We start from the raw sequence: 18396 nt of genomic DNA, 5'->3' as shown, positions 1-18396 counted from the left end.
AAGGACGTGGCCAAGTGAACTTTGATAAAGAGATTGGCAGGGATAGAAAGAAGCTGATGCTATTGTGAGGAGAATAGAAGAATGGTTCACAGGGCATTTTGGAGATCTTCCAGGCTGCCAATCCTATCATAAGCCCTGAGTTCCAGGGCTGTGAGGGCAGAAGGGTTTCAAGCTGCCTTTGGGACCTGTAAGCAAATAGAGTTCTGTTGTTGAAGCCACCCTGTCTGTGGCACTTTGACATGGCAGTGCTAGCAAAGTAACGCACCCACCTAGCTTCCAGTGCTTCTCTTGATTAATATAGCATCCCAGTTGGGGCATTCAGTAGTGAGTAGAGGTGGTGGGAGTGAACGTCCTTGTTCTTTTCCTGATCTTAAGGACAAGCATTCAGTCTTTTGTCATTCAGTACAGTGTTTGTTGCATATTTTAAAAAAATAATAAATTTACTTTTGTAAAATGCCCTTTATATGACTGAAGAAGTGTCTTGTAGCTTTGGTTTGCAGAGGGTTTCCATTATGAATGAGTTTTAGATTTTGTCAAATGTTTTTTTTCTGCCTCTATTAAAGTGATCATATGGCATTTTCCTTTTTTATGTTAATGTGTTGAATTACATGGATTTATTTTTGAATGAGGGAGAACTGAATTAGATGGACCCCATTTTGTCATGGTATATAATCCTCTTTATATCTTGTTGGAATGGTTTTGCTAATATTTTATTAAAGTTGTTTGCATCTGTATTTATGGTGGCCTTTAATTCTGAAGAATTTTCTGGAATTATGATTCCAGATTTTATCTCTAGTCACAGTCATTCATTAAAGTTCACTTTTAAAAGTGTAGTTTCCCAGGCTGGAGATGTAGCTCAGTGGTAGAGTGCGTGCTTACCTTGCATGAAATCTTGGGTTGAATTCTCAAAACCCACTCCTATAGAATCTCCCATAATTTCTAGGTAAACAAAACTGGGAGATGTTTTTCAGAAATATCATCCTTTCTACTCCTGAGGAAATGGCAAAATAAAATTATTTTTCTTTCTGTGTTTCTTTTCTCAGAAGATAGGTTTTGATTTCTAGCTTTTATTTCAGCTATATGATTACAACTCTAAGGAACATAGTACACATATTACTTTTTTAAAAAAGCATTATAGTTTGTTATTTTGTAATTCCATATAATACTTATAATTTAAAACTTAAAACCACAGAAATTAAGAATTTTGTCATTTTGTGGAAATGCACACAAAGTCTGATGTATGCAATTCATTTTATTGACTAAAATACTTTTGTCTTCATTTAAGAGTCAGGATGATAAAACTGGCAGATGATAAGTTATCTTCTCTTTTTCCCTGCAGTCTTGCTAAAGTTGTAAATATTGACTGAGCATGAGGGCAGAGAAAGATGCTATCTTTATTTACATGTACATATACACTCTGCATTTAGTTCTGTTTTAACAATGGAACTGGTCGATTTAGTCCATGTAGTGCTTCCATCTTGTCCTCAATTTGTGATTTCTCCTTTGGATTCCCAGGTCTTGTCTCACTTACCGTGTTTGATATTAAATCATGGGGAGGAAGCTGGACCTGTCCGGCTTGACGGATGATGAAACTGAGCATGTTCTCCAGGTGGTTCAGAGAGACTTCAATCTTCGCAAAAAAGAGGAAGAACGACTAAGGTGAGCTGCTTACAGCGTCTGGTGGTGTGCACGGAGCTGTGTGTGCGCCGCGGGCTCTGAGGTCAGAGGCCTTTATGTCTTGCACACACACACACACACACACACACACACACACACACACACACACTTATATTTAAGAGAGAGGCTTAATTAATATTGTGGAAAGGCTTGTCAGCTCCAACACTGGGCATCATAAAGCCAGTTCCAAAATGAGACTTCACCTACTCCAGGTCATGGTTTGCTGGGGCCGCTCACCCTGTAAGTTGTGATGAGCTGTGTTGTGGTCTCTGGGGATGATGGCTGTTTCAAATTTGCCCCTCCTTTTAGTTTCCTTTCAGCAGATCCTGCTGAAGAAGATCTAAAGCACCATGTACTTAATTCCTGGGAGAATTAGACTCATTTGTATATAACCTTCTGTTAAAAATCTCAGTGACCATGCTCAAAGGAAAGTATTTCAAAGACCCAATATGAGGAAACAGACGATTGGGCTGGAACTGGATCACCTAGCCCAGTACCACCAGAGAGGTCGTTTCCTGACTCCTCTGCAGTTCATATTTCCTCATGGAATATTTTTGGAAATACTGTTGCAGCTCTGTTTATCAGAATCAGTCACAGTGAGATTATGTGTTGGACCTGGCGTGTTTAAATATGATATCAAGTCATTATTTGCTCCCTCATTCACATATATTGGTTATCCTTTGGAATGCCATCGTTTTATTCACACTGAGCTCAAAACCTCAGAGGCTTCATGATTCTTCCCTCGAGTTGGTCTCCACATTCAGGCCAAACCCTGTTGATTCTGCCTCCTTGACATCTCTCCTCTCCTTTTCCCTAGTCTAGCTTTCATTGCTTGTCACCAGACGCTGAGGTGATCTTCACTGTTCTCCTGCCGTTAGGCCTTCTCAGCTACTCTTCTGCATACCTGTAACTCACAGAGTGAGCAGCGGTGGGGGTCCTCTCTGTCACGTGCCACGTGGAGGAGAAAAGGGTTCACTGCTGGAGGAGGAAGTTGGTGGCTTTTTTAGTACCCAAAAAAAACTTATCTACTCAGTGAACACACAAGTGCCAATACTCTTTTTATATGAGAGGGGGTGTGACAGGTCTGGCCATACCAGCTCTGGCCTCTTTCAACAACAACTTGCCCAACTCTCCTTTATTTATAACTGGGATAAAAGGGGTAAGGACTGGGAGGAGCTTCTTCTGTGATGGACAGGATAGGGTGGAGTTAGGGAAGCCATTCTCTTAGGGGGAAAATTCCAGAAGGAGACAGGGAACCACTCCCACGCAGTGCCACATACTTCCCGGCAGTTCCTAGAAGCCAGGCCTCTGCTTCCCATGACTCAACCTCATCTGATTCTGCTAAATAAGGACGGCTTCCCACAAGCAGCTCCATCAAAGCTGTGACAGGGAGGAGAGCTCTCACATTTCTGAACTGACATTCTGGTGCCTCCTTTTCCCGCTCTGCTGTTCTTTTATGGCTCTCACTGGGTTTCCTGAGAGTGCTCCCAGCTGCTGGCCCTGAGTCCAGGTGTCTTTATGTCAAATGTGAACATATTTTTATTTCTTCATTTGCTCTCTGTCTCCTCCCCACAAAGCTGCCTTGTGCAAGAGAAATATAATGTGAGACATATACATAATAAAATTTTTTAGTAGCCTTACTAAAAGAAATCGAGAAAAATTCATTTCAATGCTATTTTTCTTTAACCGTATCTATCCAAATTGGAATTAGAGAATACCAATTAGAATTTCAAAATTCATTCAATATAAAATTATTAATGAGTAATTTGACCAAATTTTTGAGGTCTGGTGTGTGTTTACACTTAGGGGCTTGTCTTTCATTTCAAGGGTTCAGAAGCCACATGTGGTTGGCGGCTGGTGACTATGAACTCCAAGGGGCAGAGACTTGCTAATTGTTATATATTCAACAGCCAGAAAAGTACCTAGCTCATGGTTTTTTAAAAATCAATTTATTCTTTAATGAATTTCTTATCTTCCATCAAACAAGAGTATATTGATACATACTGTATGTGAGGCAAAAACAATGGTGTAAATTAAGAAGATTTTACTGAGGTGGTCTAGTCTAGTGGTGGAAGCAGCATTGTAAAGAAATAGGAATTCCAGGGTGCTTCAAAGGAGAGAGGAGACCCTCTACTTTGAAAGATAGGAGACTGGTCAGTTTTAAGATGGGGGAGGGGGAGGCATGATTGGAGTTTGGGCACAGGTTAGCATTTCCACATTTGGATATGGATGTATGAGAGAACAGAGTCAAGGAAGACCCAAGGTTTTAGCTTGCAAAACTGGAAAAATGAGGTCATTATTCACTGAATGAATAAGACAGAGGATAATAGTTGGAAGTTGGGTAAGACTGAGGATTCTGTCTTAGATTCAATATTTGACATGTTTATTAGACATCCAAAGGAGAGGTCAAGTTGACATTTATATATAGGCATCTAGGGTTCAGATGGGAGGTCGATCAAATTGTTGTAATGGACAAAGCGATTGTAGAGTAGATGGATTGAGGAAACATAGTACCATTGCTAGGCTGTGTTAAGACCTACGCAAAGTCTGTGGTCTCTACATTGAGAAATTTCCTTGTGGTAGTATGTTTCTTCTGCATTGTTCAGTTTCTCTCCTCTGCTGGACCTTGAGCAAGAATTATGTTTTACATAGTTCAGTGCCCCAAGCATTGGACAAAAACCTGGCACATAGTAGTTATTCCTATATCTGTGGAATGGATGCATAAATGTAGAATGTCAAATTATGTGACCAAATTCAATTGTGAAAAATCAGTCTTAGTTATGTTTCCTGTGACTCATAAAGATCTGAGTTTCATGCCTCATTCCTGGAAACTAAAATATGGTAAATTAAGACCTTGTTAGTGTTCTGTTCTGATCATGGGGACTTGCCTTAGTTTCACTGCTGTCAAGTGCCAGTCTCTGTTGAAGAGCAGTTTTTCGCTGTGGTTTGGGGAGAAGAGTTTTAAAGGTAATGCAGTGGCCACTGTAGCCAACTCCACAAGGTGGGTGCCGTCTTTCTGACGAACCTGTGTCTTAGCAGTCACTGGCCCGACTGTAGATCTGTGCACACGCATGGTCAAGGGCACCTGATCATGCTGGAGAAACATGATGCTTGAAACCATTAGTGAACAGAGAGAAGTGAACCCTGGACATAGCACCTTGTGTGGTCAGGCGGGTGGACATTTTTTTTCCTCTGCTGATAATCATTTCTATTTTCTGTCTTCCCATAACCTGTGACATGCTTCAGTAGGTACCTAGCAAACAGGAGTAACACTCTGAATGACTTCAACAAGAATCTCACTATTGGTTAAAAAGAGAGAAAGATACCATAACCTCAAAAATGCTTGAAATCATCAAACATTTGGCTCACTTTTCCATAGTACTTGGATATAGGGTACATGGAAGATCCTAGGAGGTAATGTTATGGGAAGTACTTTTGAATTCTTTAATATTTGCTTCAGTGACTGTAAAACTCATAATGGAAGAATTTTCTTTTAAGGTTCTAAATTTAATTAGTTTTTTTTTTTTTTTTTTTTTCTCTTGACCAGCTTTTTATTTACCTATATCTCTGGCTTGGTTTTATGAGGGCAGGTCTTGGGCATAGAGGTTAAGTAGTGTTAATGATCTGTTCTTTAGTGCTGACATAAAGAGAACTAAATAAATAGGTAGTAAAAGTGTGAATTAAATGTCCTCAGAACACATGGAAATGTAAAAAGAGAGAGTGGGGCTGAAGAATTCCTGAAAAGAGAGCACACAGGTATGAAGCGGTTCACTATGAACCAGCCTTGGCTTGCGGATTCTGCAGAATTCACCTTATTGACTTTCACAGCAGTTTCTATAACATGGTCCCCAGTTACATGGAGGCTCCCCAAAAACAGAGATTGATTTCAAAACTTGCTCAGAGTTACACAGTTCGTTGGGGAGATAAGGGAACCAGGATTCTATTTTCCAAATTCTCTGTTACATAGAGTGGCATAAGCCTTTTCAAAACTGTGTTTTTCCTTTCATCCCTCCTTAAAATAATTCCTTAATATCATCTCACATCCAGTACATTTGTCTGCCTTTTTAAGAAAATCTTTTTACAACAAATATGTACAAGTCAGAATTCAAAGAAAGTTCACTCATTAATTGGGTGATCTTGAATCACAAGTCTCTTATTTTTTTTTCATCATTCTGAATTAAATCAGAAGGCAGGCATGGTATTGTGTGTCTCTGGGAGTAATTTTCATTTAATTTGCTGTTCTCGTCGTTAGGCTGAGTTAGAGGTGAACCTTAGAGTTGTAATTTTTTTCCCTTTTGAAGGCATTTATTTTATTTAAAAAAAATCTGTTCTGTTGGTCTACTTCCTAATTCTACTATGTTACAAAACCCAAAACCCTTTTTTATCCATTTCTAAGTGTTTGCTTTACTCCCCCACAGTATATATTTAGAGCGGATGGGACCTTTTGACTTATTTGGAAAGGGCAACCTGACTGTCTGGGTGATGACAGTGACAGGAGGAGGCCAGAGTAGGGAGTGTGTGGTCTCCATTTTTCCCAGGACCCCTGTCCCCACTCCCTGTCACAACTGGTGATGGGCACAGTCACATGTCAGCCAAGGTACGTGTCAACTGCTTGTGTCTGCACAGTCACAGGCCTTACCATGGAAAGGGATTCTTACTATGGAAAGGGAGCCCACGGCAGTAGGATTCTATGCTCTCCAGCACTGGGGAGGTGAGGCACTGAAACTTTAATTCCAAGTCTGCTGTTGTCATGGTGGGATTGTGTGGTGCACGGGGGAGGTCGGGGTGGCTCTGAGCCTCACAGACATGCAGTGCAGTTCAGTGTTCATCGTGTTTCTCCAAGACACACACAGCATTGACACTGGGGATGGGAGATGCTGAAGGACAGAAGGCACTTTGATCCCTGCTCCCAACTCCAGGGGCTTTGGAGCTCAGCTACAGTCATGGGGGTCAATGTGTAGAAGAGGTCATCTTATTCTGTGTTAATTTTATTTTCTATTTTTTGGTTAAATGATTTCATGCACATAGTGAAAAATAAAATGGTAAAAAAAAAAAAAAGACCTTATAATAAAAGCGCAATTCCTGTATTCCATGTTTAGTCGTTTTTGCTTTTTGTTCTTTAGTTCTCCTGGTGTGACCTTCATACATTTAAAAATATGTTTTCATTACACTATCTTTTCTTTTCTTTTTTTCTTTTTTTTGGGGGGGGGGGTGCTGGGGATCAAACCCAGGGCCTTGTGCTTACAAGGCACGCACTCTACCAACTGAGCTATCTCCCCAGCCCCTCATTACACTACCTTGATAGGTCACCATTAGGGCTTCTTTCAGTTCTCTGCTCTGAACCATGGGGACTTAGCTCGCTTACCTACATTACCCTTATCTTTTTTTCCTTGATGATTATATGATTACTTTGGTTTGGTTTTCTATTGGTCGTTTTCCAAATTTAAATAATACAGGAAAACCTCTGAGTCTTGTTCTGTCAGCTGCTCCCATCCTCTCTCCATGCTGACAGAGCCATGTCCGTGTGGTGCACCTGCCCCTCCCTCCGCCACCCCTTTGACTTTATCTCAAGTCTCTCCCTTCAGTACCTTTCTCTTCCACATTCAAGGTCAGGGCATTCACAGGCTGCTGTGCAAACATTTGAGTCTCACCTGTTTTGTTCAGGGGTAGATTCTAAATGCTGGAAAACAATAGGGAGCCCTTATATAATTATGACTGAAATATTGTTTGCTTCCCCCTCCCTCTTTTTCAGAACTTCATTGAAATCTGTAGGTGACTGACTGTTCTCCTTACTGTTATGAGTTAGGTTAATTTTATTTCTTTGCTGTCATTTTAAAGGAATCTTGGGAGGGAGGGCCACTGAGTGCTTGCCTGCTAAAGGGCCTTGCAGGATCCTAGGGAACATGCAGAGGAAAGAGGCCTGGTCAGTGTGCGGTGTGTGCACATAGCAGATCTGGGTGTGAATCCTTCCATCATGATTACCAGGGGCTGACTTCTGACCTCAGAGGTCAAAATAATTCCAGGAAAGGCTGGACTGTTGCTGTTCATCAGCTCTGTCCTATCTGCAGGAAAGTTAGCATTTCTTGATGTTTTCTCTGTTGATAGAGCCCCTGAGATTGAGGCACCCCACACAGTAGGCTCAGTCCTTCTGTTACAGTTTATCTTCAAGTTCCAGAATTCCAGGCTTCAATGAAACCCACTAAGAACTTATCTATTTGTGAATTTTTTAAGTTTCGACATTTTTCTTTGCTTTGATTAAGCTCTCTGCTTCCAGCATTAGTCCCTTTTAGACAGTAAACAGAGTTAAAGAAATATATTTATTTGCGTATCTAAACAGGACCCAATGACAATATTAAATCAATTAATATAAAAACAGTATTTTCAACTCTCTCTGCATTACCTGTGCTTTCCCAGTAATGACATTGGTCATCTGTATCATAGGAAATTTTTCTCTGCCTCCTCTCAGTTATATAACTCTTGAGAAATCTTCATGTAGTATATAAAAAAAGCCAGGCCTATATGCCACATTTAAGGCTGTGATCTTCCAATCACACAATAGTCTTATCCAACTATTTTATTTCTTCTAGAATTTGAGCTTCTGGAAATCAAGGGAATGCAGGACCCTTAGCTGGGGTCAGTGTGGTATTTATGCCAGCTCTGAGCCTGCTATCAGGCACTGACTGACAGCTGTTGGCCCAGCAGGTTGTTGCTGAAATTGTTCATGGCAGAAATAAAACCTTAGAGAGGAACAGAGGCCCCAACTGGAAGACATGCGAAAGACAGGCTGATGTGGTAAACAGCACAGCAGAGAGACCTCGCAGGGGAGTGAGGTCATGGGTGGGAGGAGGTTAGTCAGAGTATGGCCTCTGACTTGTCCCTACTCCTGGGGACCTCAGCAAATGCATTTGCTTGGGCCTTGGGCTTTGGTTTGGTGTTCATCCTCCAAGCCATGTTCCCTCCTCTCCATCTGCCTTTATGTGTCTCTAGCAGATAATTTGAAGAATTTCTCTTTCCTCACTTCTACAAGAGTATCATGATGTTCTGTTCAGATAAATAGATTAAATTATTAAAATAAGGATAGAAACAAGAAGATGGAATGTCACCTCACCCACTATCTCACATGTTCCTGTACGTTTCCCAGCACCCCTGCAGTTGGGTTGAGATCATGTGACTAGAGCCCCCTAGTCACCTGTGAGCAAGGGCCTGTGTCACTGCAAGCCAGGGACTTAAGACCTGGTATGCCTCCTCTACCTCTCCCCTGGCCTGCTGTGGTGACTCTAGAAGACTTGTGTTGAGAAATGGCCTTACTAGATGCAGGAAGCCAGAGCCCAGAACACCAGATGGAGGAAAATTCCTGATGACCAGCAGGGAGCTTTGTGGGAGCTTGTTGGGTTAAGTCACTGGAGCCTGGGGCTTTATTTCTTCTGGCAACGAAGTCTAGCATTACTCTGACTGATGTAGTTTATGAGAATTCAGAAGGAGCCAAGTATTCATTATGCCCCCAAACCTTGAATTTGCCAATGAAAAAACAGGTTTAGAGGAGGTACAGGTCTGGCCTGAACCTGAGGTTCTCGCCACTAGGGAGCCCTATCTTGTGGGACTTGGCCTTTCAAGCAGTAATAAACAACTGTGGAAAAATCTGCAGAACTAAACTAGGATCACAGTTTATACCCTATGGTTTTACGTGTCAGGCACATTTACAAAGTGGTTTTAAAAATGACTGTTAATTGCATAGTACTCTGGTGTTCAAATTGAATCTCGGAGACATAGCCGAGGTAGCCATAGCCTTTAGAATTTCTCACTTAATATGTGCTGGCCAGAGCAAGTTCACCTCTGGATAGATTCCAAGGGCTGCTGGCGCTCTAATGGACTTGGTCTGTGGGGTGGCAGGGGTTAGATTTGATGAAATTGTTTCCTGTAACTGCTACTGGCCATTAATTGTCAGCGTTTGCTGAACTGACAAGGCTGGGTGAACCCAAGGGAAGGAAGGGAGGGGAGAGGGAAGAGAGAGAGAGAGAGAGAGAGAGAGAGAGAGAGAGAGAGAGAGAGAGAGAGAGAGAGATAGAGAGAGAGAGAGAGAGAGAGCGCGCACTTCCTGCCTGGCTCAGGAGCTGCGTCAGTTCAGCAGCTTCCGTGTGTCAGTCACCCCTCCAGCCTGTGTTAAGGAAGCAGAAATAAATGCATTTGGGGACCTGCTTCTGTTGCCTGTAATGGTATCAGTTACTCACTGACTGACCTGGTCCACACCCTCTTCACCATGTCTGGACCCATCTTCCCTCCTCCACCAGGCAGTTCAAAGTGTTGTGAAGAAATAAATAAGAGCTGCCAGGGGTGTGGAAGACCCACTGCCAGGAAGCAAAGCCCCTCTCAAAATTAGAAATGATTGGTGTTTCTCATTTATTATACAGACACTTCTTTGAGGATCACTTACCATTTTTGAAAGGAGAAAGAACACAGTGTCTTCATGAAATGAGGCTGTGATCTTTCTTCAAGATTCATTTTCATTTTAAATAAATGTAAATTTTTGGGACACCAAAATTGGTCTAGTGAATGAATGCATCCCTGGTTATATCCTTTTCTGAAGCTGGAGGTCAGATCACCTCACCTTTACTCAGATGGGATAAAGAAACCTTATGGTTTATGAAATAACTGTGTGTACCTCAGTGTGCCTGCCCACACCTCTTTAATGTGATTCCTCACTGACACTGGGTGTTAACCTGTCCGGTTAATGAATCTGTCCAGTTACTCTCATAGGAGACTCCGCAAGCTTGGAATTCCTCCAATGAGACTGATCAATCAGGTCAGCCAGCGACCTGGCAGGGTGTGAAAAATCAGAATTCAGAGCTAGTGCATTTTATGGTGGAGTGGGAGTCTGGCACAGTTCTATTTGGGAATCACTTCACCATACGGGAAGGCCCAGTAGGAGACAGAACCTAGAATTTGGGGACTTGTAGGGGGCAGGTCATCAGAGAAAGTGAGGGGGTGGGTGGAGAGAGTCAATCTCAAAGCTAGAAGCAGGGCTCGGGTTGTGGCTTAGTGGTAGAGCACTTGCCTAGCATGTGTGAGGCACTGGGTTCGATTCTCAGCACCACATATAAATAAATGAATAAAATAAAAGTTTATCAACATCTAAAGAATATTTTTAAAAAAGCTAGAGGGGACCTCACAAGATCTTTAAAAATATTTTTACTTATTATTGGTAGTTTTTCTAATGAAGAAAAAGCCAACTCTATTAAAGCTGTGGGGTATTCATTCATTTGCTCTAAAATTGTATTTTAAATGTCAGGAGCCTCCTGGATAAATGTGCAGTGAGTGAGAAGGCAGGGGGAGAGAAAGTGAGGCTCACAAATTTAAGAAGGGCTAAGTCCTTGAGGGAGAGTCCAGAAGGTGAGCTAAGGCGTCCTGCATGAGTAATTAGGATGCTGCAGAGAGTCAGCAGTTAAACATGAAGGCAGACTCATGAATGCTTCCATCTTGGAGGAGGGAGCTAAGGACAGGGAAGGACTTCTTGAAGGAGAGGTGTGTTTCATCTGATCCTCAAACATAGATGGGATTTTTTAGTAGACTGAAACATAGGTTGGTTGCAGGGTGCATTGCGGGTAAAAGTAATAGGAGAGAAAAGGGGATGTGTTTCCCCAACCCCAAATCAAGTTCCGTGGTGGAGCAGAGCCAAAGGCTGCTTTGCTGAGAATTCTACTTCCATGGTCACTAATGGGGCCGAGAACAGTGCTTCAAGAGCGCAACCTCTTCTTCTTCCCATAACCTGGAAAAGCCCTCTTTTTATCTGTCTGCAAAACAGAGAAACTGAGGCTCTAAAAAGATATTGAATTACTGGCTCGGGTTGTACATATTGAGAAGTAGATTCAAATCCAGGCAGAGCAGCCCTAGAGTCAGCAGTGCAGCACTCTGCCCTTGGCATTGGAAACAAGAACACCAGGCACCTTGGGGCAGAATGAATGGAATTAGGACCCTCCTGCAAAATCTGGCACCTGTGCTTGCTAAGACTTGGGGTATTTTCAGGAAAAATAGTGATTTTTTTAAGCTAGGATATGGGAAGTGAGTAGCTGGGACAACACCATAGCCAATACAAGTGACAGTGAGCACTTCAGATATGGCTGGTCCAAACCGAAATATGGTCTAAATGTAAAATACATCCTGGATTTCAAAGATCAGGCATGAAAGAAGAATGTAAACTATCTCGATAATTTTTTTATTGCTTATACTTTGAAATGTTTCTGAAATTACATTTTAACTAAAATATATGATTGCAATAATTTCACCCCTTTTCTTTCAAATGTGGCTACTGGAAAGTTTTAAATGATGTATCTGGCTTTCTTGGTATTGGGTCTGGAATGCCAAGTTAAGTAGCTTGGAATTTATGGAAGTAAAAAGCAAGTTTTCTTTCTGAATTTTGGGTGGTGTTAGTCCTACTTTACATGTGGTTTTTAGGTATCTGTAAGTTTTAGGTAATTGTTGAATGGTCTTTGCTCTCAATATTGCCACCGCTGTCATGTGAAGGTGAGCCCTGAATCTTGCTTGTTCTTGACTTTATCATGCAGTTTAACAGGAAAGCATGGTATGATTGTGTTGTTTTCATAACAGAGCTTATGCATCTCATAACAGTATGAATCCTTTAATATTTCCCTGACATTCATGGTTGACCAAGTCCATCATGACCTTTTATATAACTCATGGCTTTAGAATGTCTTGACATTCATGATCTGTGTCACATCTCTGGCACACAGTCTCCTCCGGGGGTTTGGGCAGCCAGGTGAGTTTTATGCTGTAGATGTAGATGTGCTAGTAGTGTAAAGGGAATCACCCTAATGCTCTTTAATTTGTGGTCCTTCAAAGGTATACAGTTTCTGTGTAGAGATTCCGGATACATTCTCCCCATAATCTTTTAATGACAATTTTATACTAGTTTGTGTTGTGGGTCTAAGTACTTCTGGTCTTATTTATTTTTCCATTGCAAATGTCAGAGGCTCAACTGCTGGCCCCTGATAAAGCTTTCGTGGCTGTAATTCTTGGTCTGACCTTCATTCCTCAAACTCTTTGGCATTATGTGTGTATAGAATTCAGGACTTGAAAGGGAGCGAGGAGGAAAGTTTTCACTGCCATTTATAAAAAGCTGCTTTCTTTAGCCACAGTCATTCAGGATGTACACTATCACGATACCAGAAATGGTCTGAAATCAGGGGTGTGCAGATGGATAGTGTGGAAATAAGAATTCCCTTTTCTTCCTTGTACTGTTGAAATAGCAGTTTCCTGATTCCCACGGACTGCCTCAGGGCCTGAAAGTAGGGCCCTCCTCAGGGTCCAGCTGCTTCCTTCCCTGCTGACCTAGTATTGAAGCCAGTAGGTCCATCTCCTGGTCCATTTTCTTAAACTGCTACTTGGAAAAGGACAGTTCATCAAAACCTATCTCTGACTCAAAGGTTACTAAAAATGAGTTCCTTTGTTCAGATGGAGAGATTTCTGCAAAAGCCCAGAGATTCCTTGGCTAGAAACTGCCTGAGGTCTAAAATCTGCAGAAGAGCCAAGACCCTCAGCCCCCTGCAGTTCACCTCCTGCTGGCCTTACTTCATTTCTCCTGCACCAGCTTTTCCTTTATTGATCAGTGTGAGTCTGGGACTCAAGCTCCCTTTCCAGGCTGATTCTGATCCCAATTCCTCAGGCTAGAAGGACCAGAGGGGACTAAGTTCCTGGATGTCCAGTCAGATCTGGGTCTCCAGATGTGGTGAGGTGCCCCAGAGTTGGCAGAATCTTTGGTTCTGATCACCTCTGGAATTAGTGCTAGACAGAAGCTGGTTACCCCTAGTCCTCTACTTGGCAATGCATAACTTACCTTTTACCTCTTCCAGGCTGAGCTTCTCACAGCTACCAGGGCCCCATTTGCCCATCATGCATAAGGTGACTTTGGCTATGACTTTTTTCCATTATATATCCATAATGTCTCTGGAGTCTGGGCTTTCTCACTTCCCATACTGGTCCTGGCTCCTAGTTCAAGTGACATGATTTTGTGTTGCTCTTAGAATTTCATCATCCGGGGCTGGGGTTGTGTCTCAGTGGTAGAGCACTTGCCTAGCATGTGTGAGCTACTGGGTTTGATTCTCAGCACCACATATAAATAAACAAAATAAAGGTCCTTCAACATCTAAAAAAAATCATTAAAAAAAATAATTTCATCATCCCCTCTACCCTGCTACCTGCTCACCAGTGCCCTGCTTGCCTGAGCGCTTGCATCAGATTCCCTGTTCCTACCTAGCTCCCAGGCACTGCAAAATCCCAGCCGCACACCAGTGGCTGTGCTTCCTCTCTGTGCAGTATCTCAGCACCCTGAGCCAAGGTGGCAGGTTCAGGGACCTGCACTTCCGAGTTCTGGGCTTTTGCCTTGTGGACTTACCTTCTCTGTCTGCTACTCCTGCTTCATTTCCCCTCTCCTTCTTCCCTCCTGAATCAGCTTCCCTGGTCCCAGATTAATCCAAATGTGTAGGTCTAGAATCAGTTTTAGGACCTTACCTTGCTGTGACAGCATAGCAGATTTGTGTGGACCTGAAGTAGAACCGTAATGGCGTACTCTCTGCCGTGCTTTGGGGTAGGAGTGGAGAGAGAGCAAGAGACAGAGGTAGGCTTATTTTCATTGTTGACTTTTTTCCTTTTTATGGTATTTATTTGCTTTACAGGAACCACAAAGCAAAGGCAAAAAATGATGTTTACTGTTTGATCTTTGATTTCAGCTTTACTAAACATATAAGAATTTATGTAAGAACTAAGGGATTCATGGATGCTGGATTGTTTTGTAACCAGAGGATCCTCACCTGACCTGTGGCCTTGGGCATGTTCCTCCCTCCTCCTGTGCCCTGGCTTCTCCCACGGTTTGTGAGGATGAGAGGGGTGCTGCACACGAGTGTTGTGAGGGCTAAGTGTCGGTACCCGTCCCGTTTAAGTTCAAGGTCTTTTGGACGACTCTGGAACACAGAAGGGACTCATGAGAACTCAGGATAAGAATCCTTGGTGGCTTACTCACTCCTGACTGGTTTATCTGCTCCAGGAATTAAATCATTATCATTACCTTTACATTTCCATATCTCTCAGGTAAATTCAAATGATTTTAATGGCTGGCTTTTCTTAAAGGTATATTCTCTTTTTTTGTTATCAGGTGATTTTTTTTCTATTTTTCTTTATTTTATTTGTTCTAATCAGTTTACATGACAGTAGAATGCATTTATACATTTTGATAGCTCATACATAAAAGGAATGTAATCTCATTTTTTTGGTTATACATATTGCAGAATCACATGGGGCATGCAGTCATTATGTACCTGAGGTAATAATGCCTGTTTTACTATCATTCCTTCCACCATACCCCTTCCCCTCCCTTCACTCCCCTCTACCTCATATAAAGTAACTCTATTCTTCCCTATCCCCATCCTTCTTATTGTGAATCAGCATCCACATATCAGAGAAAACATTTGGCCTTTGGTATTTGGGGTTTGGCTTATTTCACTTAGCATGATATTCTCTAATCCATCCATTTGCCAGCAAATGCCAGAATTTCTTTCTTCTTTAAAGCTTAGTAATATTCCATCGTGTGTGTTTGTGTGTGTGTGTGTGTGTGTGTATGCACTACATTTTCTTTATCCATTCTTCTGTTGAAGGGCATCTAGGTTGTTTCCACAGTTAATCTATTGTGAATTGAGCTGCTATAAACATTGATGTGGCTATGTCATTGTAGTATGTTGATTTTAAGTCCTTTGGGTATAAACCAAGGAGTGGGATAACTGGGTCAAATAGTGGTTCATTTCCAAGTGTTCTGTGGAATCTCCATACTGCTTCCATAATGGTCGCACTGATTTGCATTCCCACCAGCAATGTGTGAGTGTGCCTTTTCCCCACATCCTCACGAACATTTATTGTTGCTTATTTTCTTGATAATTACCATTCTGATTGGACTGAGATGAAATCTTAGAGTAGTTTTGATTGGCATTTCTCTAATTGCTAGAGATGTTGAACATTTTTTCATATATTTATTGATAGATTGTATATCTTTTTCTGTGAAGTGTCTGTTCAGTTCTTTAGCCCATTTATTGATTGGGTTATTTGTTTTTTTAGTGTTAAGATTTTTGAGTTCTTTATAGATGCTAGAGATTAGTGCTTTATCTGAGGTGTAGGTGATTCTTTATGAGCAGAATGACACAATAGCATTTGTTTTATAGACATTGCTTAATTATTTAGACCTTTGATGTTTCCCTTCATATTTCTTTATTTATTATTGGTGCATATAAATCATGCAGAGTGATGGGCTTCATTGTGGCATATTGGTACATCATGTACATACCACACTTAGCTGGATCTCACCTTTAGTACCTCCCCTTAGCCTTTGCTCCTTCCTCCCCAGATCCTCTTTCTCTACTCTGTTGGTGTCCCTTCTGCTTTCGTGACGTCCTTTTTTGTTGTTCTTTTTGTCCCCTCTTTTACTGCTAGCTTCCACATATGAGAGAACACATTTGGTTCTTCATGTATACACTCACTCGTGGGCTGACTTGAAGTGGCCGGTAGAGACTCTTAGCTGCTGAGGGATTTTTCCCCATAGAATTGGAGACACTGTTGTTTTTTTATTTAGGGAGGTTGTGGTTTATGTTCTGTTTTCCCACATGCCTGCCACGGGAACGGTTCAGCGACTTTTATTTCTTTCTGATTACAGACACAAAGCATTTCTACCCAAAGTAGAAAAGGGGTCAGTGAGCAAATGAAGAGCGAATTTCTGTGAAACCCTGCTTTCTGCTCTGAGAGCCTAAATACAAAAGGGAAGCTTTAAAAAGTGGAGTTAAATCTCTGGACATGTGCAGATACACCCGCAGGAGCAGCTGCCCTGGGATGCAGCTGCTGGGAGTGTTTGTTTTCTCTGGGAGGCAAAGTTCTGCCTTGAAGATGGTTTCCAGAGTTCTGCACGTCACAGCCCAGGGCCAGGGAGCAGCTCTCCCTCCTGGAGTTGGGGTGACAGGTGACCTTCGGGAATCACAGGGCCAGGCCCCATCCTTCGTCCCTTCACCTTGAAGGCTTTCTGTTCCATGTGCTGTTAAAGGCCTCCGTGTCCTTGATGTGGCACAGAGGGGATTCTGGTCAATCATTGTCACGACTGGGACTGACAAAGGCTGCCACCAGCAGGAAAACTGAGTGTCAGGCCTCTCTTTTAGCTATGGAAAGCCTGTCACTAGAACTGGTGTTATCAAACCTCGGTTTCCTCTCTGAGGTAGAGAGAATATTCCAGAGTAAATGATGGTATCCTAGAGCTAAGGTGGGGAACTTAGAAATCAGTTTTGGATTCAGGCATAACCTTCTCATTTTATCAATGTAAAGTCTGAACCGACACAGCAAGTGAGCGCCGTGAGCCCACTCTTTCCTAGCTGGGACAATGTGACTCTAGTTTTCGTTTTCCAGCACGTAAGTCGTCACTTAAATGATAGGATACCTACTGCTCTCCCCAGCAGTTGTTCAAAGGACTACTGAACCTCACTAAGTTGCCTAAATTCAAATAAGCATCGTTTGAAATATATTTGTGTTTTGGGAGCATTGACTCTGGAAAACCAAATACTGAATTTTAAAAAATTTTATTGGTGCGTTAGAATTACACATCACAGTGGGATTCGCTGTGACATATTCATATGTGCACACAGCTGAGTTGTCCTATTTCATTCTCCCTTACTCTCCCCTTTCCCTTTCTTCCTACCTCCCTGGCTTCCCTCTTTCTACTGAACTCACTTCTATTTGCATGAAGTCTCCTTTCATTTCCCTTTTTCTCTGCACTTCCGCATGTGAGAGAAAACACATGACCCTTGTTTTTCTGAGTCTGACTTATCTCACTGAACATGATGTTCTTCTTCCATTCATTTTCCTGAAAATGATGTAATTTTGTTCATCTTTATAACTGAGTAGAACTCCATGGTGTGAATATACCACATTTTCTTTATTTATTCATCTCTTGAGGGACACTGAGGTTGTTGGTTCCTTAACTTTGCAATTGTGAGTTGTGCTGCTATAAACATGGATGTGCATGTATCACTATGGTATGATGACTTTAGTTCTTTAAGGTAAATAATAGCTGGGTTAGACTGTGGTTCCATTCCTAATCTTTTGAGGAACCTCCCTACTGATTTCTACAGTGGCTGTACTAATTTACAATCCTACCAACAGTGTATAGGTGCTCCTCCCCCATCCTCGCCAGCGTTTATTATTGCTCATATTCTTGATGACTGCCATTCTAACTGGAGTGAGGTGAACTCTCAGGGTAGTTTTGATTTGCATTTCCCTGATTGCTAAAGACGATGAGCATTTTTTCATATGTTTGTTAGTCCTTTATATTTCTTCTTTTGAGAAACGTCTGTTTCATTCATTTGTTCACTGATTCCGGTCTTGTTCCTTATTTTAAAGGAATCGTTCGTTTTCAGTTTTTTCCCATTCCGTATGACGTTGACTTTGGGCTTGTCATATGTAGCCTTTATGATTTTTTAAAAGTTTCTTGTACCCCTTATTTCTTCAGTGTTTTTAACATGAAAAGGTGATCATGTAATTTTCATCCTTAATTCTATTTATGCAATGATGAATTATACTTATTGATAAACATATGTTGAACCATCTTTACATCCCTGGAATGAAACCAACTCAATCCTGATATACAGTATCCTTAAATTGTGTTTTTAATACAAATTCCCAATA

At 41.7% G+C, this 18396-nt stretch overlaps 1 protein-coding gene across 2 annotated transcripts in view; it reads left to right on the top strand.

Annotated features, from left to right (window-relative positions):
* MYRIP (myosin VIIA and Rab interacting protein) overlaps positions 1–18396 on the top strand; it is a 335723-nt gene that overhangs the window by 63355 nt on the left and 253972 nt on the right. For both annotated transcript variants that reach the window (XM_079114758.1, XM_079114756.1), the window contains exon 2: positions 1516–1659. In XM_079114758.1, coding sequence (XP_078970884.1) covers positions 1550–1659 — 110 coding nt within the window. In that variant the 5' untranslated portion in view covers positions 1516–1549. The remainder of the gene's footprint in view (positions 1–1515; positions 1660–18396) is intronic.

This window comes from Sciurus vulgaris, assembly GCF_902686455.1.
Source record: "Sciurus vulgaris genome assembly, chromosome: 16".
NCBI lineage: Eukaryota > Metazoa > Chordata > Mammalia > Rodentia > Sciuridae > Sciurus > Sciurus vulgaris.
This window is presented reverse-complemented; position numbering and strand designations above follow the sequence as displayed.